This window comes from Anomalospiza imberbis, chromosome 5 (assembly GCF_031753505.1).
Source record: "Anomalospiza imberbis isolate Cuckoo-Finch-1a 21T00152 chromosome 5, ASM3175350v1, whole genome shotgun sequence".
Lineage (NCBI taxonomy): Eukaryota > Metazoa > Chordata > Aves > Passeriformes > Viduidae > Anomalospiza > Anomalospiza imberbis.
In genome coordinates, this window is record NC_089685.1 from 45,877,005 (window position 1) to 45,898,841 (window position 21,837).

A 21,837-nucleotide genomic window follows, 5' to 3' on the forward strand; every position below is an offset into this window, starting at 1 on the left:
TCGCTGCTGACCCCGGCTACGACAAAGGGCGGCGCAGGTTCTCGGCCCCGCAAAGGTTAGAGCACTGAAGGGACCTGTCTCCAGCAGGCAGGATTTGGAGCTATACCCCCGGGCATGTGGTTCAGCCGAGGCAGGGGCTGACGAGGGCTCCCCACCGGCACAGGGCAGGGGGCAGCGCGTAGGCCGTGCCCCTTCCGCATCCGCGCATTCTCCGCGGGTCGCCTGCGGGCAGCGCCCTGCTCCGCCGGCCACCGTGGCGGCACCTGCGGCTGCAGGGGCGGGCCGAGAGCCGTGCCAAAAATACCTAAACCCGACAAAGGGATGTGATCCGGCTGGTGCCCGTCGAGCAACCCGCTGGGAACCCTCCGGGGAAGCAGCCTGCAGGTCCCGCCGGCACCCTGAAAATGGGACAGCTCTGCCCTTGCTGCCTGCAGCTGCGGGAGCTACTGGTGGGCTATACAGAGCCTGCCGCTCCTTTTCTCATCGCCGAGGAGCCCAGTTTAATTCCTTCCCCCCGCTGTTTAACCTTAATCCTCGGCTCAGGCGCGCTCCCTCTTGCAGATTCCCTCCCTCTCCTCGCCCCCTCCTCCCACCGCTGCCTGGGCTGCTGACAGCGGGGACGTGGCTGTTCCCGCCGCGCACCGTGCGCGGAGCAGCGCCCGCGGCGGCGGGTCCCGGCGGGGAAGGCCGCTCCTCGCTTCCTGTAGCCCTCCCGCTCTGCTGCCCCGACCGGGCTCCAGCCTGCCCGTCGCTCTGGGGAACTTGCCCTTTCTCCTGCCTTTGGGAGCTGCCCTTTGGCTTCCCCGTCCTATTCCACGTATTCATTTCAAGGTGGGAAGTGAGCTGTTTTGGATTGCAACTCACGTTATGTATTCTTGATCATTAAAAAACAAAACAAAACAAAACAAACCCCCCTCCCCCCCCCCCCAAAAAAAAAAAAAAAAAAAAACAAAAACAAAAAAACCAAAACACCATTAAAAATCCCGCAAAGACAGGATCTTTAAAGAGTTTTTAGTTCGACAGGTAAGGACTCGGCTGGGGCTCAGGAATGTGGAAATTCAACTCAAGTCAGCCTACTGCGACGAGCAATATTAATAAGGGCATACAGGCACTGAGGGGAGAGACAGAGGGAAAGAGGACGAAACTTGGCAACCAAAATAACCGCATGCACTCGATTGCGGTGATCAAACACCGAGGAGCAAACAGCGGGCTCCCCGGGAGCCCCTGCTGCACCCTCCAGGGTCCCTTCGCCTGAGCCCGCTTGGCTTCTCGGGAGCACCAGAGCAGAGGTAGCCGGACCAGTTGTCAAGTTAATTTCAACACGTCTGTGTGATGGATAGAAACGCAAATTGTGTCTAGGCCTGCATAAACCAAATCCCTGAGTGCAGGTTCAGTGCAGGGATTCCCCTCCTCCCGCCCCTTTCGCCTAATACCTCAGCTCTGCTCTATTGTCCCAGCAGCAGCCCCTGAGGTAACTCTGTCAGGCTGCTTTTTCTTTTTCCTTTTTTTTTTTTTTTTTTTTTTTTTTTCCTCTGAGGGTATTATAAGCCAGAGATAATATTTAAGTTCGCTTAAGCAGTACAAAATAAAAGGATCCGTCATCACCCGCGACCGGCTCCCTGCAGGCTCGGGGCGGGCGGAGCGCCCCGCCGCCGAGCATAGCCTCGGATCGAGGGAGACGGCCGTGCTTCGGGGGCTGCCGGCGCTTGGACACCCGGAGGCGAAGAGAGAAATAATCATCTATTTTCTTTTCCTTTTTTTTTCCTCCTCTGCAGTATTTTGCTCCCAACTCCGCACTAGCGTGACCCAAAAGCCAAGGAGATTTGTCGTGCAGAAGGACTTACCCTAATTTGACATAGATGACTCCAAAGCATAGAAACACGTAGAAAATCCACTTCCGAAAGTTTCTGTGCATGATCTAGAAAATGGACTGAGCCATAAAAATTGCACAAAAAGCCGAACTTATCTTGTCGATTAAATCTCAGTCAAAAGCATTGCTGAAGCTACCCAGGAGCAAAGCCGGCCGAGCTGTAAAGAGTCAACTCCGCGCAGATAGGCAGCTCTTCCCAGAGCCATGGTTACCGAAACCGGCTTTGATATTAAAGCTAAAGAGGAAGAAAAAACGGAAAGGGCTGCTCAAAACGGTAGAACAAAATCCCAAGACAGACAGTCTGAGGGAGAGAATGAGCAAGCACTGATCTTGATCAACTGCCTCATAAGAGCCCTGAAGTTCAATCTGTTTTTACTTGTTCTGACTTCCTCAGGTAACACTACGTATCTTGCAATCTATGGCTCCAGGTAGGAGGATCTCTCTTTCTCTTTCTCTCTCTCTCTCTCGCTCTTCCCTCCACCCCGCAGGATCTAATACATATCTTATCTGTGTGTGCGTGTGCGAGCTGTGCGTGTGTTTGTGTTTCAAAAGGCATGTCCTTAAGCCGAAGTGTTGGGGAAAACACATGAAACGTATCCAATAAGGGAAATAAAGGACTCGTCCTCTCAAACCCAAGCATTTTTTCATTTCCTTTAATATGGTAACGCGGCTGGATTTGCAATGTACGGACTTTACAAAAGGAACTGTTAAACTTTTCTTTTTTTTACTTTTTTTTTTCCTTCTAAACAAACAGTGGCAGGCGTTAATCCCCACTTGCTGGAAGCTGTATCCTAAAAAGCAACATGTGTCCAGACTACTTCTTCAGCCGTTTGACCCTGCTGGACCCTGCCACCAAATTTGATATCATTTTCCGCAGTAAGAGAATATGTTTCCTCCTTTGAGAAACAGATACACTTAGCTTGTAACACTAGCTTAGGATAGTCAGTTTGCTGCTTCTAGAGAGATTAATCGGTGGGACAAAACCTTACTTTGTGTTCAGACAATAACAATGAAGCAAGGCTTCCTTTTCTTTCTGGTTTTTGGGATTTTTTTTTCTTTCATTTCTTTCTCTCTGTTTTTTCTATTTTTCTTCCTCACTGATTTCTGAGCTGCTCCGTTTATTCCTGCATTCTGTGGAATTATCTGTTCCAGTCTACTACACAATGTGTGCCTGTCCGGAGGCACAGATCTGCATGCATATGCACGCTTAAATAGCACTCCCATATAAGTCTGTGGGCTGCAGGGAGTTACACAGATACGTAAAAACTCGTGCACCTCTGCCCTCCCCTACACACATTCATCTACGTGTAGCAACAGTCAGCACAGATGGCTCTAGGCATCTCTCAAAGAGAGTCGGCTAAACACACACCAGGAAAGCCTGAAAGGAAAGCAGGCAGTGACAAGCAAGCAAAAGAGGCTGAACATAGAACTTCATCGCAAAGTATCTATCCTGACGGAGAAAACAAAGGATTTTTTAAAGGCCAGCCAGGCTGCCGTGGTTGAAGAGGTGCAGTGTGAAATCATGTTCAGACTCCCACGGTAAATGCTGCCCGCACTTTGTCATCACCCACTCAGCCCACAGGAACAGGGTCCTCTCCAGGCATCATGCAGAGATCCCAGGCCAGTCCCTGTGAGGGGAAGGGAAGCTTAGCGAGACAGAGAAGGGCCATGCTGGGGAAGACGGGCTCAGAGCAAGTCCCCCAGTAGCGACGAAGGCGACCGAGACTTCCCACTCCAACGGCAGCTCCGATTCCTCTGCTGCGGATCGGTTTGGCTCTTTTCCCCCGCATTCCTCAGTTTCATTCTTTAATAATCAGCACTCCGGCTCTCGGAGGCAGCCAGCTCTCCTCCAGTCCACTCGGTTTCACTGTCATCAATACTCAACTACAGACAATTTGTCCTTTAAAAATGCCAAGTCTTCCCTTCACACTCATTTCCTTGTATTTAAATGTCATTTATTCTTTTTTTCCCCCCTGACCCAACATAAGGATTATTTTGTTCTTCATCCCCATTATTTTTTAAGCAGTTTTTTGTAAGATGAAGCCATGTTTCTCAGAATCACAGGAATCCCAGGCACATGATGCGATTCTTGGGGCTGTCCTGTGCAGGTCCGTGGGATGGACTTTGAAGATCCTTGTGGGGCCCTTCCAACTCAGAATATTCCATGACACTTTGATTTTATGTTTCGCTTTTGCAGAATCATGTCTCCAACAGCCTCGTAACTTTACCCACAGCTGCCTCCCAAACTTCCCGACCAACACCAAAACGTCATTCACGATACAGCCCCACCACCACCCGCCACCTGTGAATATTTTTTCCGGTTTTTGAAATTTTTTGGAAACGAAGTGTAATGTGTCCCTCACGAGAACCGCGGGGATGTGGTGGCGGGAGGAGCGGGATACACAAAGATCTTCCCTGCGGGGCGGGACGAAGCGGGCGGCAGGGCCGGGCGATGCCGAGGGCGGCGGCGGACCCTAACTGCGGCAGCGGACGGGGGCCACGGGGATGCGCCCTGGGGATGTGCCCCGGAGATCTGTCCGGAGCGCTGCCGCGGGGATGTGCCCCGGAGACCTGTCCGGAGCGCTGCCGCGGGGATGTGCCCCGGAGACCTGTCCGGAGCGCTGCCGCGGGGATGTGCCCCGGAGACCTGTCCGGAGCGCTGCCGCGGGGATGTGCCCCGGAGACCTGTCCGGAGCGCTGCCGCGGGGATGTGCCCCGGAGACCTGTCCGGAGCGCTGCCGCGGGGATGTGCCCCGGAGACCTGTCCGGAGCGCTGCCCCAACCCTGCGGAGTCGGCTCGGCCCCGGCACCGGGCGGCCCCGCCGGTCCCGTGGGGTCACAGCGCCACCCTGCGGCGATGTGGCGGGGCCGGGGTGCTGCGGGGCTCGGAGAGCGGAAGGTGCGGGGCGGCCCAGTCCCGTCGGGCTGGGATGCGCTCAGGAGCCCCGGCGCTGCCGGGACGTACAGACCGGCGCCCCCGCGGCCGCTGGCTGTAGGAGCGCCGCACCTGGGGGCTGCCCGTGAGCTACTTCCCTTTGCCCCCGCGCTCGAGCACAAACCCGGGCGTGGGTGCGGAACCGGCGTGGAGGGGCAGGCTGCCTCCCCCGCGTGTGAGGCCATGAGCAGGAACTGGGCATTCACTGGCCAGGGAGATTAGGAGGAGCGACGGGCTCCGCATCACAACTATTTGTTGTCCCACGTCTCCTCTACAGACCCTTCGTGCCTGTTTTGTCACAAACCCCATGGATATGGGGATACATCTCCCATCGTCTCCTCAGTGACTGTCAGGCTAGCACATACCACTTGTTTCTGCGAACTAGTGAGTATTCCTCATGCAAACCCAAGAAGTTTCAACAACAGAAACTAGACTAGGTTGTTGCATCGTTTAGAGGGCAAAATTTTCTGTATTTTTGACCCTTATTCAGCTGTTATTTTCACCTAATTGATTTGAAGATCCTCGACTGGTGGCAGAAAATGATATATTTTCTTACCTTCAAATATCAGTTTGACTATTCCTGAAAACTTAGGCTGAGGATAAGACGACTTAATGAAGATTAATAATTCTGTGATCTAAAATAAAAACTCGGTAGAATATTAAAATGCTTAATTCTCAGATTAGTATTCAGAAATTCACCTGATTATTTTATGTGCAAAATATATAAAGCCTGTTGAATTACTTTAAACAAATACCACCTTATTAATGCTAAAAGACTTTCTGGATGCAAGGTAATATTCCTAAATAGAAAAGCATTGGTAGATGTGGATTGAAATAATTTGCTGAATGGTCTTCTAGTACACAATTCTTATTTATTACTCATCCAAAACAATTGGCATAGCAGGGAATATAGTCAATTAAAAATTCAGTAATTCAGTTTCTCCTACACTGACTTTCTGCTGACAAAGCTCAACATTCACACATCCAAAATCTGCCTAAGGAAAGGTCACCTACACACACTGCTGCTGGTCCCTACACCTCTCCACAGCCTTTTGATAAAGTGGTTCCTGTCGTAAAATATTTTGAAGACCTATTGAGCTTCAGCTTTCTCAATCCATCACAAATGCATTTACCCCCACTCCAACTGGAGAGACTTTTCCTTCACCTAAGGAGGAGAATCCAAGTGACCTTCAGAAGTCACCAGTCAGGCTGTGAAAGCCTAGTCAACAGAAGGTAACTATCAGGTGCAAGTAATCAAGGGCAACTTAGGTGTTTATCTCTTTAAAAAATGAAGATGATGGGAATCAGAGCCACTGGCCCAGGCATGGGTCTCATTTATTCCAGGATGTGCCACAAGGGACACAGTGCTGTTTGTCTGACCTGGGGCTTATAGGGTTTTATGAACAGGGAACTCTGCCCAAGCAGGAGGAGCAATCTCCACAGTATGGGAACAGCTTACAGCCTGTACAGCTCTGTAAATGGAAGTATGAGCAAGCAGGACCAAAGGGTAAAGGAACTGTTGGTCAGAGCTCACATCATCTTCCCTGGCATTTTTCCAAGAATAGTTCAAAATCAGAGTAAATCACATGAAATTTCTAGGGAATGCAGACAACAGAGATAATTACTCTGTGACAGGCCACTTTACATGCCTTTCTCTTCTTTCTGTACTGCTCAGATCAACCACTAGACCAGGAGCTGGACTATGATGATCCTTGTGGTTCCCTTCCAGCTCAGCATATTCTATGATTCTGTGTGTGCTCATTATAAGTCCCAAAGGGTTAACTACAAGGCAAATCCAGCTGCATTTATCCCAGCCAGCCACTCTCTGGCACTGTTGCTCCATGCAGTTGTAGATGAAGGCCTCATCTATCACTAACAAAACAATTGCACAAAAACATTCCTTAGGGGGAACACCCAGAGCATATGGGGCTAAAAAAGAAAGAGAGGAAAAGAACTAAAAGAAGAAAAATGAAAAAAAAAGAAGCACACAAAATAGGTATCTTGCATCCAATCAGGATCTTATACACAATTCATGCATGTTCTTAACAAATGTACACGTTAAGTATATGCACATACTAGTAGTCTTTAGTATTTTGTACATGTGTTACCATGCTCTCGCACATGAAGTCTTTTCTTAAATCACACTACTGCATTTACCCACCTGCTTCCTATGTCTAAGATGTCTCTTCTTTCTAAGAGACTACCAAACCCACTCTCTGATGCCAGAGTTTTTTTCAGGCTTGGGATGTCCTTCAGTGAGCTTCTGATGCTGAGATATGTTCTCAATCATCTGGTCTTTGAGCTTTGATTCAGCAGAAGGGTACCAAACTGGTAAGAGATTATGCTTTTGGCATGTGCATCTGGCATGGCAACGACTTAATGGCAATAGCATGACTTAATGGCAATAAAACCTGCACCATAGTCAAGGTTTGAATCTGGTCTTACATAGTAACTGACCTGTCCACTGCTCTCTTAGTTCTTCTCTCACTTGGTATTATGCAAAACAGCATCTGGTCACGTCTTTGATCACCACTGGCTTTCATCTCAGTTCCTTCCCTGTTTCTCTCCCTCATTTTCTTTCCTCTCTTTTACAACTCATTACCTGGAATATGTTTCACTTTCTCAAGTTATCAGTCTTCCTGTAATTCCCAAGCTTGTTAAGCTTCCACCAGTTTAGCAGACAGCTAGTTTGATTAATAAGTAACACAGTTGTCTGTGCTCAGTTGTTTCAGGTGTTTCATATTTACAGGTAAATGCTGGTTTGAAAATTTCTGTTTGCTTGTCTCATCCAAGCTGAGAGTCAGTGTTCAAGCAGAGGCACAGTACACATCTTTATAGCAGCATGAAATGGAATTTACAGACTTTCTCACAAACTCCTCCCTTGATAACTGAAGGTTTACTGGCTTTGTTGCACTGGATTTAATATAATTTTAGATTCTTTCTTCTGTTCTTCATGAACTGGTTTCTTACTTTGTTGACTGTATTACTTTGAAAAATTCCCTGCAGAAGAAGGTTGGGCAGTTAAAAAGGAACGTCAGCAATAACATATGGTTGCAAAGAAAGAGAAATACTGTGAATAAACAGGCATGTTGTATGGGAATGAACATAACATGTTCTGTTATTCTGCAGCAGTAGGAAGCCCAGACTCATGTATGAAATTATCTTCTGCGCAGTGAACTTCAGTAAGGACATAGACCAGCTAGAGATGACCCAGAGCTGAACAAAAGGAAGATGACCCACTTCAACAATGAAATACATGATCCATGAGGAAAGGTTTTGTTGCTTTATTTCACAGAAACACAAACTGAGCAGGGAGAGTGTAATAGTCTTCAAATATGCAAAAACACGTTGCAAAGACAGAAAGGTAAGGAATTGTTCAACTTGTGATAAATGGACTTCAGCAGCTTTTAGACAAAATTAGTTTAATGGCAAATATTGCCAAGATTTAAGATCAGGTTAAATAATCATCTACAGAAATTTAATAGTACAGGATCCTACCACAGGCTACAAACATGCAGGATCCTTTTTAGACATGAGGCTTATGATTCTGTGACTCTGCTTTCAATCACTGTGCTATCAAAATTCCTTTCACTTTCATAAAGCATGGTAAGATGCTTCCTGACTTCTGAAAGTGTTTCAGAAAGCATCTAGCTTGGCCAGAGGAGATGGAGTTTGCATCCAAGAGTTTAAAGGAACACCAAGAGCAGTTATCTCTAGGCTGTATTTCATGAAGCAAGCCCTTTCATCCTACCTTGCAGAAACAAATGTTCTCCCTGGTCCTCATGAAGCAAATGTCTAATGAAAGGAGCCTTTGCACATTTCTAATCAGTGCAGCAATTCAGAGACTTAAGATTTGAGACTATAGATTCTGAAGTTCTGTGAAAAACTTTTATTCCATGCTTCAGATAATATAGTGAGACATCATCATTGAACCCAAGTCCATGACTTACCTAAGGTAGGCCTAATAAAGAAGCCTTATACCAAATGAATGCAGACTATATACTGAGTTTAGCAAGATTTCTACTGGAATCAAGATAAAATAATTTTAGACTAGTAATTTAATCTATAATCAGCAAGTCTCTAAGCCCTATAACTACATATGATGCAACAAAAAGAAAAATCAGGCCTCAGAAGTGATTTTTGCTGTGATTTACATGGTCATTCCTATTTTCTTATTATATTCTCAGACATGTCTAGATAGGCAAACACATTTTTAGTTATCTATGGTTTTGAAAGATGACTACAAAAGATACCATGGTGGGGTTAGATTACACATAACCTTTAAAATCATCTTTCAAAAGCTAAGGGAATGAATAGTTTTATGTGATATACTAATTTTGTTTTGCCTGCCTATTGAGTGCTGCAATTTTTGTAAATATTACAAGGGAAGCTGCACATTGTTAAGCAGTTTTTTCTTCCTAACTGATCTTCTCTATTGTAACCTTACTCCATCTAGTGGAAAATGCCTTTTAGCTTCCGAGTTGCAAACCAAAAAGGATTGATACTCAGACTGAAAAGACTAAAGCTCCACATCTTCTGTGTGTATGGCCTGATGTTCTGTCCCAGTGAAATTGCATCACTGTAGATTTCAAACACAACTAAGAATTACAGTTTGCATCACAGGGAGAATCCTTAAAATCTCATTGAGGCAAGCAACATATTCCCCTTGGTTCAGACACAGTGAGACCCACAGTGTGCCACCAGGGCAGCATCCCAATGTAAGGCCAAAGTAGCGACAGTGCCAAATTTGGAGATGAGCTCGCAGATAGAGAGCATGGCACTTTTCTATCAATGCTTCTATCAAGGAAAGATTGCTTCTTAGCAGAATTATGACAGAAACCTTCCTACCCTTTAATTGCCAAATGAAAAGTCTACCAGGTCCTGCTGTAGGTTTTTCATCACTGCAGCTGTCCCCTTACCCGATATTGGTTTTATCCCTATTGTATGTAGAGAGATTGTGAATCTAGAGTTGCAGGGTCCTTTGGAGTCCTTCCTCAGATAACCCTCCAGAGATTACTTTTCATTGTAAGAAGACAGGGCGCCTTAGTAAGAGTAAGCAAGAAAAATATAAGGGGGAAGAGCATTAATTGACAAATAAAATGTGGCAATGGTTCTCTCTTCCAATCGAGCCAGACATGAACATTTGGAGCTCTAGGGTATCATGAGGTTTCCACTTACCCTGCCTCATCTCCATCCATCCATGCTCTGGCTTCATTGCCACACACTGAGAGAAAATGTACTTGTTTCTAATTTGAGCAGTGTGGAAATTGCTCACTTCCCACTAGCTTGACCACAACATGGATGAGCTTACCTCTTTTTTCATTTGTCAGTACATCACTGGTAATACAGCTTAATCATGTGACTCTCCTTTAGCAATTCATCTTACTGCTTTCAAAGGTATTGTTTATAATCTCTCAGATAAATGCTTAAATACATTTCTGTCGTCAGAAGAAATGTAATTGCCTCCAGACCAGAACAGCACCACTGCATGTAACCACACAAAAATCTTGCATTTTCACTAACTGCAAATACAAAATCTTGTAGCTTCATTAATTGCAAAACCAAAAACCTTGTCATTTCAATAATTGCAAATAACCATCTATAAAAGAGAAAATAAACTTTTTTTTCCCCCTTTCTCATTTCTAAACTACACTTCCCAGAAATCTCAGGTCTAGAGTCAAAGTGCCTATTTGTGTCTTGCTACCTGGTGCAGTCTCCTGTCAGGGAAACATCCTGAAAGGCAAATAGTGCAGATGTAAGAATATATTTTTTCCCTCTCATATCAAGAAAATACTCAATTTATTTCAGCAACTAGTAAGAATCTCTGTAATTGCAGACCTATGTTTAGGTCATATTCATTATCTTGTAATTGAGCCTTTAAACATTCATTTTTCTCCTACGAAGAGCTCATTAACTGACTTGATAACCATCTCTTCATAAAAATACAGGACTTTACAGGCTTTATTAATATTGAAATTATTAATTTGTTTTATTGTATGCTGCTTACTATTTTGAGATAAATCTGTGTGAATATGAACCCTCCTGTTTGGAATAAAAATATCATCTCTCAATTTTATGTATGGTTGTTTTTAAAAATTACTCTGATGATCTGTATTTATATACATTTGACAGTACATTATTTCTAGATTTCAAAAGCTAATCACATGTCTTCCAGTGCTTGATGTTTTAAAATGACAAATGAAAACCTCTGTATTATTTTGTTCCATACATGTGAGATACCAAGAAAAACTCCTAAATTTGATTTTTTTCCCCTGATCAGAGAAACTATGGCCTTCTAAGAAAAACAAGCATATCTAGAATTGCAATATATTAAATTATCCTGATTTTTAAAGTAAATCTAATAATGAAAGTGGAGGGATGGAGAGTCCAGACATTATTTTTGAAAGCACAGGATTGATGATATTAATGCTGCCAACCTAAACATGAGAACATTGGTTTGTTTAGCTTGCTGTCTTTTCCACCAGACATTATTTAAAAACATCTACGGCTCTTACCGAATAGAGTCTGCAATTTATTTACAACTACGGTAAAGTCAATGGAAATAAATGTCCATTCATAGGCTACTTCTTAAGTGTTAGAAATATTTCTAGTGTCTTAAATCAAAAATAAATGTCCCATTAGAGAAGTTTTCAGGTGAAGATGACCTCTAGGGAGTAGTTTTATGAGGATGTGCCCAACAAAGTTTACTCTTCATTCATCCTTCATCTGTTTTCCAGAACATTTGCCTCTTTTACATGGATATTTTAATCATTGCCTCTGTGTATCAGGGTTTGGCTCACCTAGCTGTGTTGTCCTGCTGCAGTTCTATGACAAAGCAGAATGGGATATATTAACTTTATACATATATACATATACATATACATATACATGTACATGTACATGTATATGTATATGTATATGTATATGTATATGTATATGTAATGGCCAGACTTTGGAAATTATCTAAAACAGTTTGTCACTCTTCCCTTTACAGCTTTCAATGGCACATCAAATAATGTTGTTTGCATCATGTCCTCGCCCAGGTCACTGACTTAGAATGGTCACTTATCTACAAATCTTTCCTACATTTTCTTTCTATTACAATAAGCCTGTCTTTCATCAGGAGTATCAGCAAAAGCTGCAGGATATTTTATCTGGCTGCAAGTCGGCTTCATGTAGGGGTGCTCACATGCACCCTGCGGTATTTTGTGCAGTCACAAGCAATTTATGAAATGTTTAAAAGTGCATACTTCACTTTACAGATTTAACTCTTTGCTTGACTCCAGTGTCTCCTTAAACTCAGTACAAGATATCTGTAGAGACCAGGGTTTAAATCTCACATGGTGTTGACAGCCTCTACTCTTCCATCATCTCCTTTGGAGCTGAAAGTTTCTCTGCAGATTGTTTGGATGCAGCCTTAACATGCCTCACATGCATTATAAAAATCATTAAAAAATTCTTTCCAAACCAAGCACAGGTGGGATTCCAGACACAGGCTCCCTGAGCAAGGGCCCAAAAGAGTAGGAGATTCCCCATTAAGCCCTTCTAGCATGAAACCTGCACTCCTGCTCTGGTGTTGGGCTAGGTTACCTTTGAAAGTTCCTCTAATCCAAACTATTCTACGATATTATGTTTATCTGAAATCATCACATGGCCACTGCATCACAGGCAGAGTGCCTGCCTCTCCCCTCACCGAGTATTTCCCTGAAAGCTGCCAGCATCTGGACAGTCACCTAAGGAAGCACCACAAACCAATCCTATAAGGCACTGGGCTGGTAGTGCCCCAGTGCTGCCTCCTGCCATACCCACCATTCCTGAGAGAAAAAGAAGTCAAGCACAGAGCCGAGACCAGTTATTGAGTGTCTTCAGCCATGGCCTTGCCATAGCAAGTCTTCAGTTCTCTGTGGTTTCTAGAATTGATATACCTTTCTGCTTTTTTAAAAGAAGAGGGGAACTGAGAATAGGTGCCACTGTGCTTGTACCTGTACACCCCTACCTGTGCTTTCAGGAAAGGGAAGAACTGAAGAATCTTTGAGGAAGTACAAACAGTTCCTGTAGGATGAACATGTTTCACCCCAGGGTATTAATTAAATTCTTTCATTCTTTGGGTGCAGACAATGACTTTTTGCTACAAGTTTGTATGAGAGTTAGCAAATTGGAGCCTAGCTTTGTGATCTTCACATAACTGAATGCAGAATGTAAATTATTAATCCCCAACATCCTTCCAAATCCAGAGCATAGCTCCAACCCAGTATCGCTCTTGGGAATTTTCCTCACTACTTCACATTATCTGTGGGGTCTCTGGATGCAGGGGAATTTTATATTGAATAAATTATTTTACACTGAGTTAATTATTCCCTCTAAAGTGACCAAAAGCTTTATTCACGGAATCATTCTGGACTTGTTCGTATGCATGCCACAGCTAATACAGTCTTTTGCCCTTTGCTATTTGGGACCTTTCAAACTCCAGTTGATTGTCATGAATTGTCTACTGAGCCTCCATGAGCCATAAAGTGAGTATGTATTGCCTTGATTAAATACAGCCTCTGGGCTGTCTTTTTATTGTATCTTTTCACTACATTTCTTCTTCTTTTAAAAAGTCTTAACTTGGATTGATTCTAAAGGCAATGGCCCATGGACAGCATCTTCCACAATCACGAGGCATAAAAGTAGGGAGAAAAACCCCTCTTTTGGCTGACAGCTGTAGGCATCCCCTTACTGTTGGCAATTAAGAAGAAAGAAGAGCAATTTCCTAGAAGTTTCCTTCCAATTACCATATTGCTGTATGGGTACTTTTCCTTTGTAATGTGAAAATCAAAACTTGTCTTTTTTAGAACTGCACTGCGTCAGGTCTTGCAAACTTGCCCTGTTAAAAAAAAATCTTACTTTTCTTCCTGTCATAACACAAAGCAATCTGTTTTCTATATTTTGGAAGAATCTGATTTAGGACAATAAATATTAAGAGGGTTTTAAGGGTGGTTATTATTTCTGCTTGCATATTGACCAAAAAACAGAGTCTGCAAGAGAACAGAAAATTGAAGGTAGAATTGAAGAACAGTGATATAAGAGAAAAATGGTGTGCAGAAGAGAATCACCAAATAGAGGAAAGAGGACTGAAGGAAATAGGAGTTAACTGTAATAGGAGTAAAGGAAAGAAAGATTCTGGAAATAAAAAAAATCAAGCACTTTGATAAAATGAATAATTGTGTTAAAAATATACAGGAAATACAGCATTTCTTTGGTATTTCTAAGAATTTTTTATTAATCAACAACTATATTTTGAAAATAAAAATGAAATCTGAGTTCAAGAGTGTAATCTGACAGAAATCGTAGTATTTCTAGAATCCACAAGATGCTGTATCTTTTACAATTTCCATGGCTAGAGCTCCCTTTTAGAAATTAGAATGCTACCTTTCCTTCAACTGGCTTTTCTGGTCTTCCTTTTAGATGCTGACAGATCAATGCATTTCAGCTCCAGCTCAGCCATCTTAAGTGTATTACATTGTTAGTCTGTCAAGTCATAATGCTGATAATGCAGTAAAATAATACAACCATAGATCAAACAACAGGCAAGTGGGTGCCTTCTGCCTTTTGTCACAGATTACTTCAGCTCATCACTGTTCCTGTGGTTTGTCATGACTTCAGGAAGCCAGAAGATGTTGAATTTCACATACCTGAGTGCTAGTCTGCACTGAATCACTGCCTTACTAAATGACTGTGAGTCACTTCCACCACGGTGCCTCCTGCCTCAGCAAGGGGATGGGGACTTTCCTGCCAGTTCCCTCTCTGCAGGCTTTACTATCTACCCAGAGCCAAAGCTAGAAAAGACAGCAGGGATATCAAAAGTGGGGGAAAGATAAACAGGTGGCAGTAGGTTTGGCTGATATGAAAGAAGTGATAGTAAAGCCAAAGGATATAAATATTCCACAGTCTTCAGATGTGTGAGCTAGTTTTGCCAAACGCCAAACTGATGACCTAGATCTTTGCATTCATGGCTTGCAAAAAGCAACATCATTGTTTTGATGTTATTAATGAGAAAATTGTTAACACTTTTCTACATAAAGGGCAGGGTATAGGTCACTTTAGCACAATTTGTAATAAAGGCACTTCTACAGAAAGCATCTGTGAACGCCAGTGACTGCATCAGTTGTCACTCATTACAGGCAATTAAGCTGTCAATATTCTCACCTAAGAGGTCTTCCATAAATTATCTGTTTAATTACTAATACTGATGAAACAAAGGAAAATTACCACTTCCTCCCACAGGGAGAAACCAGTCAGGAGATCAGGCCTACCTTATTGAAGACATCACATGTATTTTATGAGATCTCCTGATACTCCCGGAACCACTCTTGGTTTGTTCAGGGAGCTTTTTGGAGGTACAAGGACTCTGATTTCTGTGGCTACTTCTACTCCCTTAAGATACAAAAAAAATTATTTACCTATCATTCCTAAAAGCATTGAAGTTTCCAAAGACACTGGAAAACCCTATCTAGAGAGATGATCAATGATCAAAGTCAGACCTTAAGATATTTGGACAATCATAACATGTTTAAACTTCTGGCCAGCCTTGAAGTGGTCAGGTAGTTAGACCAGATGATTGTTGTGTCTCCTTTCCAATTGCAAATATTCTATTCTATTCTATTCTATTCTATTTCTCAGTTTGCAAACAGTTTGGATAAAAAAAATACTTTTCTTTCCCGATTACTTAGAGAAAATGCATCATGCTCAATTCAAACAAGATAATGATGATACTGGCATGTAGACATATATTGAAGAAAAGAATTCAGGATGATAAAAGCATAGCATTGGTGCAGAAACAGTTTTCACACTTCTGCCAAAAGACCCACTGTGTGTTTGTTGCACTAAACACAAAAAAGTAAAAAATCATATATATAAAAACAAGCTTCCTTAGACCTTAACATATACAGAGAAACTCTCATTTTACTCAATTCCAAATCAGTGCCTTAAGAGTAAACATTTATTCACAAGTAAGAGCAAGGAACTGGACACACAGTGTCAAAACACACTCAGGTTTATGGACCATTCTGGGTTTTGGGGGTGGGTTGTTTGAGCATGAATGGTTAAATAACAACTTCACACACAGTAAGAATTCTCCTGGCTTAAGACATATCTTCACCTATGCAAACCTCAAGGACTCATTTAAAGGAGCTCCCTTGTATTTCTTTTGGCAGGTCTATGACTTTCTATTTCTCTTCTTCCAATTCTTATTGTTTTACCACTCTTTATGTCCCGCATCTGGGTCTACAAGATGCTACTGACTACACATAATTTAATATCCTGTCTTTGGTTTCCTACCAAACCACCAGACCATATATCCTATTTATTTCCTCATCTTTCTGTCTTTTTTTTTTCTTTTATGTAATTCTCAATCTCATATGAACAAGCTCAACTCTCTCTGTTGCTGCACTAATGTTACTGAAACTCAGATCTACCTCTTAGAAATTGACACTCAGTTTCTTCTATTGACACCAATAATACTTTTTCTGTAAACTTCCTCATTATCCCATTATTGTTTAATGTTACAGAAGAATATTATTCTAATCCAGTCATTTTCAACCAATCTAATATAGCCCCAAAGTGGATTAGCCAGCAGGCACTGGTAGGCTGCACATCCATCAGTTGACAGCTATAAAATCCCAGGATAATTAAATACAGAGAGATATCCAGAAAGGGAAGGGAAAATTAATTTGCCTCCTACTTTTCCATCTGTTGCTGTTCACTCTATACCATTGAGGATCAGCTCCTTGCCCTTTCTTCTTCCACCCACTCAAAGCTGGAAGTATCAAACAGTGCTTTGAGAAACTGAACTAAGGGCATGACCAGATGTCTGATCCCCTCACCCACTCCTGTCCCTAGGCAGAAAGTTTCTGCAGCAGTCCCATCAACACTATGGTACCTACAGACATTTGCACCATGATGGGCTACATCAGTGCTGGTACAGTGAAACATCCCACCCCATGGCTGGCATGTCCTGAGGGTGAGCGCTCTGTAAACCACCTGTAAACTGCCCTAAAAGCTGGACATTGGATGATACCTTACTGTTACAGGGAAGTAAACCAAGCATCATAATCCTATTATTAAGTGCTGACGCTTCTGTCCTTTGTGTGCAGGGGCTTTTTCTCCGTGTTCACATTTCATCATGGGACAAAATAAGAGGGTGAATCAGATTTTTTGGTGAGTTTAATTTATCTCTTTCTCTCTGCCCACCTTTTTCTTCCTTAAGTACATGTCATCAGAACATGCAAGTTTTCACATTCTATAGTCATGACTTCTTTTATTCATGTTCCTTTTCTCAGCATTTATTTTTCGTGCATTGCAGAACTTATCTTCAGAACAAAGAAGGAGCTTGAACTTGTGTGTTTTGTTCATAACAGGGTGTCTTCCTTCAAGCTGGCAAAACCCCACTATCCCAATGCTAATGCCAATACTGATTAGTATGAGCACTACTATTTCCATTCTTTGAGAAGGTTATTCATATTTGTAAGGAGTAAATTTATATTTGCCATAAATATCTTCTGTAGCATTTTCCATGTAATTAATTGCATTGTGATATTCATCTAACTGAATGTAAATGGTTATCAAGCATGCAGGCTTTTCCCCTGCTGTATCAGCATCCCCCTCCCCATCTTTTCCTTCTGACATCATCACAGCCACTACACTGCTGCTGTTTAACTACCACTCTTATCAGTGGTAGCTAACTTCTCTCAAAACTTCAAAAAAAGTAAGAGGTCCATTTCTCCTTTTGGCTATCTGCCAGCAGTGCAGTTGGTGGGGATTAGTGTTTGAGGCTTTTTTCCCTCCTACTTTAAGGAGTGGCTATTGAAAGATGCTTGAGGAAACTACTTTGGCAGGGAGAAACTAAAAGGTTTTGTTAGTTGCTGTGTGTGCATGAGGTGGACATTGTAGTGCATTTTTGTAAGTCTGAAATAAAATTGCCTTTTTAATGGTGTGGAGTCCTCCATGCTGCCCAGAAAATGCCTCAAACAGTTGCAATGGAATGGGAGTTCTGGGGAGGGAGGAAGATGAAATGAGTCATGAAGCCCACAAAAGATTCATGCTGGCCCATTCCACAGACTTTTAACTCTTGTCCTAACATTTTAAAATACTCCTCTGACATATAAAAAACCCTCTAATTTTCTTCTCCTTGGAAAATGAATAAGATAACATTACTCCTTACTTCTACGGATCCAGCTGTTTTGACAGAGGTATACAACATCCCCTTTTCTCCAACACCAAAAAAGCCCTGTGTAGGGTATGGCTCTATTTCCATAAATGATCAAAAGGGACTCGTAACTAAGCAGCATCCAAAGCAGGCCAATCCACAAATCTTGGCTTTCTAATTGGACATGCCTTAAAGCCAGAAGCACTGAAGTGAACAACAGTTTTTAAAAGACCCTTGAAACAGGTACTGGCCCCCTCCCACCATTCCCTGCCCTAAGCCTCACAATCTTCAGGTATTTATGCTTGGCTTCACAATGGAATGTATGAGTCTGAAGGGCTGGGAGAAGGTCTTTCATAACAAATTATAATCCCACTGAAATCAGTCATACTGAAGATACAATGCCACTTGTATATCTGGAAAGTATACAATTATACCCATCAGCTTTAAATAAGGGATTGCTAATTGAAGCATCTAAGTGTGATTACAGCTGCAAAAACATTTAGAAATGTAACCAGTCCTCACTGATGGTGCACTTCTATGGTACTTTTGACAGCATCATTTATTAAATGATGCAGAGCAGTGTTTATGCACAGAAGTTGAGCTTCTCCATCTTACAGTCTGCCACTGTCAGATTCTGTGCTTTGGCAGCCAAACCAAGATAGCCAATGCCAAGACAGAGTCTGAGCACAAGTGAACTAAACTGCCATGATGCCATGGATGCAGCACCTTCTTGGAGAAGACAGACCCCTGAGGGCACCAAATCCCACCACTGACAGAGGCCAGTCAGCTTGACAAAATGGTGGAATTAATGGTCTTCTCTTTTCCTCTTATTTACACTTCTTTCCAATTTGAAACATCATCTGACTTCCACACTTCATGGCACACTGCAGAATGTCTGTTTGTACACACCACTGAGGGGAAGAGTTCTTGTTCTTCAGCTGGAGAAGACTGAGGCCAGACCTCACCGCGGTCTGCAGCTTCCTCCCAAGGGGCAATAGAGCAACAGCTCCGATCTCTGCTCTCTGGGACCAGGGACAGGACTACGAGGGAACGGCTGGAGCTGGGTCAGGGGAGGGTCAGGCTGGACATCAGGGAAAGGTTCTTGCCCCAGAGGGTACTGGAGCACTGAACAGGCTCCCCAGGGAATGGTCATGGCCCCAAGGCTGCCAGTGCTCCGGGAGCATTTGGACAACGCTCTCAGGGATGCACAGGGTGGGATTGTTGGAGTGTCCTGGGCAGGGACAGGGATTGGACTCAATGATCCTTTTGGAATATTCTTTTCCAAGTTGAAAGGAATATTCCATGATTCTGTGAGAAGAAAGGGGATGATGAACACTTGGTCCTGAGGAAGGAGATCATTCTCTCTCGCAGGACAGCAAGATGCATGGCAAGCATTGTGTTCCTTAGCTTATGCAAGGCACAAATTCACCCCTATCCCTTTTACTTCCATGATATCCCAAACTGCTATCATACCTTACAGGAGTATTTCAGTGCACAAGCCCACTGTCAGCAACACAGTACATAGTATCAGCCAATCTGCTTTTTAAAAGTAAGCGTAGAATAAAACCTTGATTACCTACATAATTCATCCCTGTTCACAGCAATTTACATGCCTGAATAATTAAAGAATTAGGTTCTAAAAATGAAAAGCGAGCAAATCCTGCATTTTTGTACTTGAAAAGCTGCAGCAGCAATCATGGTAATTCATAGCACATAAATAATTCAAACTGAGCTTCCTTGCCTTTATTTTTTTTTTCTAGCAGAAATCCTCTTAGCACTTCCTAATGAAATGAAAATATTTTATAAGCCATCACTTTCTGACATCACAAGAATATTTTAAACTCCAGATTCGACAAACCAGATTTACATTTTCAATATATGAGATCTGATATTCAGGGCCATTTGAAGGAACCATAAATCACCATAAAGGGCTGATAAAATGGGCACGTACTTATAAAGAAAAAAATGGGAAAAGAAATTGCATTGCACTGGTCAGCTGAGTTTAACTCAACGTTCATTTCACTTGGCAATTCTGCAATATCAATTTACACTGCTAAATTAAAAAATTGAAAAATCCTGACACAAATTACACACTCAGCAGGTGGGCGGGAGGAGGCGAGGGAGGCGTATATGCTGGAGGGTGCTAAGCCAGCGTTAAAAGTACTATTTTCTACGTGTTACACTGTCCCGGCGCCCCTGAGGGCCGTGACCGCTGCTTGAGGGCAGCAGGGGGCGGCCTGCGCCCGCCATGCTGGGCTGGCAGAGCCCGCGCGCGGGGAACGTTCTGGAACGGCCCCAGGGCCGCCTTGAGGGTCTGCGCCGTGAGGGGCCGAGCCGTGAGTGGCCACGCCGTGTCCGGAGCCCGGGGAGGATCGGGCGGCGTCTCGCTGCCGTGTCCCGGTTAAGCCCAGACGGGCGAGGGGGAAGCTCACTCGCTCCCGCCTCAGCATGAAGCTCGGACCGCCTCGCTGCCGCCATGCAACCACTCAGCGCTGCGATCCCGCCTGCCTCCATTTTCTCTGGGCTCCCCCCGCTGGCAGCCGTCCTCAGTCATCGCCCCCGCCGCCCTTCCCCGCCCTTCCCTGCGGGCCGAGCAGGCTGGCACGGCTGGGAGGACGGGGGACGGGTGCTGGACAGCGGGACACCGGCTGGTGAGGCGCAGAGGCCTCTCCGCCGTGAGGGGCAGGACCTGGCGGCCCTCAGACATCTTCATTTCGGTCGCCCCTTCGCCGGGCGACACAGGCGTGTTCGCTTGGAGGGCCGTGCGTGGAAACACAAACTGGGAGAGTTTGCGGCTCTCCTCCCTTGTTATCACGAGTTTTTTTTAAGTCTTGGGCTCTCTGGAAGCAGCGAAGCAGCGCTGAAGGGGCGCGGTAGGCGCAGGGCTCCGTGTGCTCGCATGCCCCTCTGGCTCCGGCGCGGCCCAGGATTAACGCTTGTGCCACTCCTGAATGTGATCCCACCCCGTCCTCCGCTGTCCCGTTTAATGCGCAGGAGCGGTGGCTGTGTAAAATGGCGAGACTGTCTGCGTGTGCTGTGTGCAGGGACCGCCTGCTCCCCCCCACCGGGGCTCCTGTCCTCGGATGTAACAAAAATTTCCCAAACTGGTAACACCCACAGCTTGCCGGTCTGTCCTTTCCCTCCCGAGTAACTGAGCACGTAACATTCCAGGCCTCCGAAGTGCATTCCAAAGACAAGGTTGCTGAAATCATAGTAACCCTTTTAAAAAACCCATACCGATTGTTTAAAAATACTTGCATTGCATCCGTGTCACGATTATACGCAAGTTTATCGCTATTCCTGAAGATAACTTTTTGAAAAAAGCGTTGCCCCCCGTGTCACGATTTTAACATGAGAAGGTATCACTACACCCGATTTTGGTTTTGGTTTTTATTTATTTGTTTGTTTGTTTGTTTGTTTGTTTGTTTTGGGGGGGTTTTTGTGGGATTTTTTTTTTTTTTTTTTTTTTTTTTTTACTGTTCGTGAAGAGAACAGTGAATCCTGGGATTTAAAACTTTCCCCGGGTGCGATGGTGAATTTTAATTCCTGCAGCCAGCGCCGCGACCGGCAGTCAGGCAGTCACGAGCAGAGGGATAACCGGGGATGTACCACTGTAAAACAATCCCGAGGTGTCTGCAGAGAGTGGCACGGGGATATTTTAGCACTGCGGTTTGTCACGCTGCTCGGGATCACCCGGGGATCGTCCTGATTAATCCGGTTGGTTTAGACTGAGCGCTGTCTGACACAGACATAGAGACAAAGCCTGTCACAGAGCCGGAGAAAAGTTGCTCATGTTACTGACTTTGCATTACCTCGAGTCTGAGTTTTTCCCGATATATTGAAAAA

At 44.0% G+C, this 21,837-nt stretch overlaps 1 protein-coding gene and 1 long non-coding RNA gene across 2 annotated transcripts in view; both read right to left on the reverse strand.

The window, feature by feature from the left end:
• Positions 1-3,407, reverse strand: part of WNT7B (Wnt family member 7B) — a 96,231-nt gene extending 92,824 nt beyond the window's left edge. The window contains exon 1 of the mRNA XM_068190461.1: positions 1,845-3,407. Coding sequence (XP_068046562.1) covers positions 1,845-1,915 — 71 coding nt within the window. The 5' untranslated portion in view covers positions 1,916-3,407. The remainder of the gene's footprint in view (positions 1-1,844) is intronic.
• Positions 3,408-5,341: 1,934 nt separating this feature from the next.
• Positions 5,342-16,719, reverse strand: LOC137474153 (uncharacterized). The gene is made up of 3 exons (XR_010999182.1): positions 16,528-16,719; positions 9,725-9,847; positions 5,342-7,805 (listed from the first exon to the last, which is right to left on the reverse strand). It is a non-coding gene; the product is annotated as an uncharacterized lncRNA (long non-coding RNA).
• Positions 16,720-21,837: the final 5,118 nt, after the last annotated feature.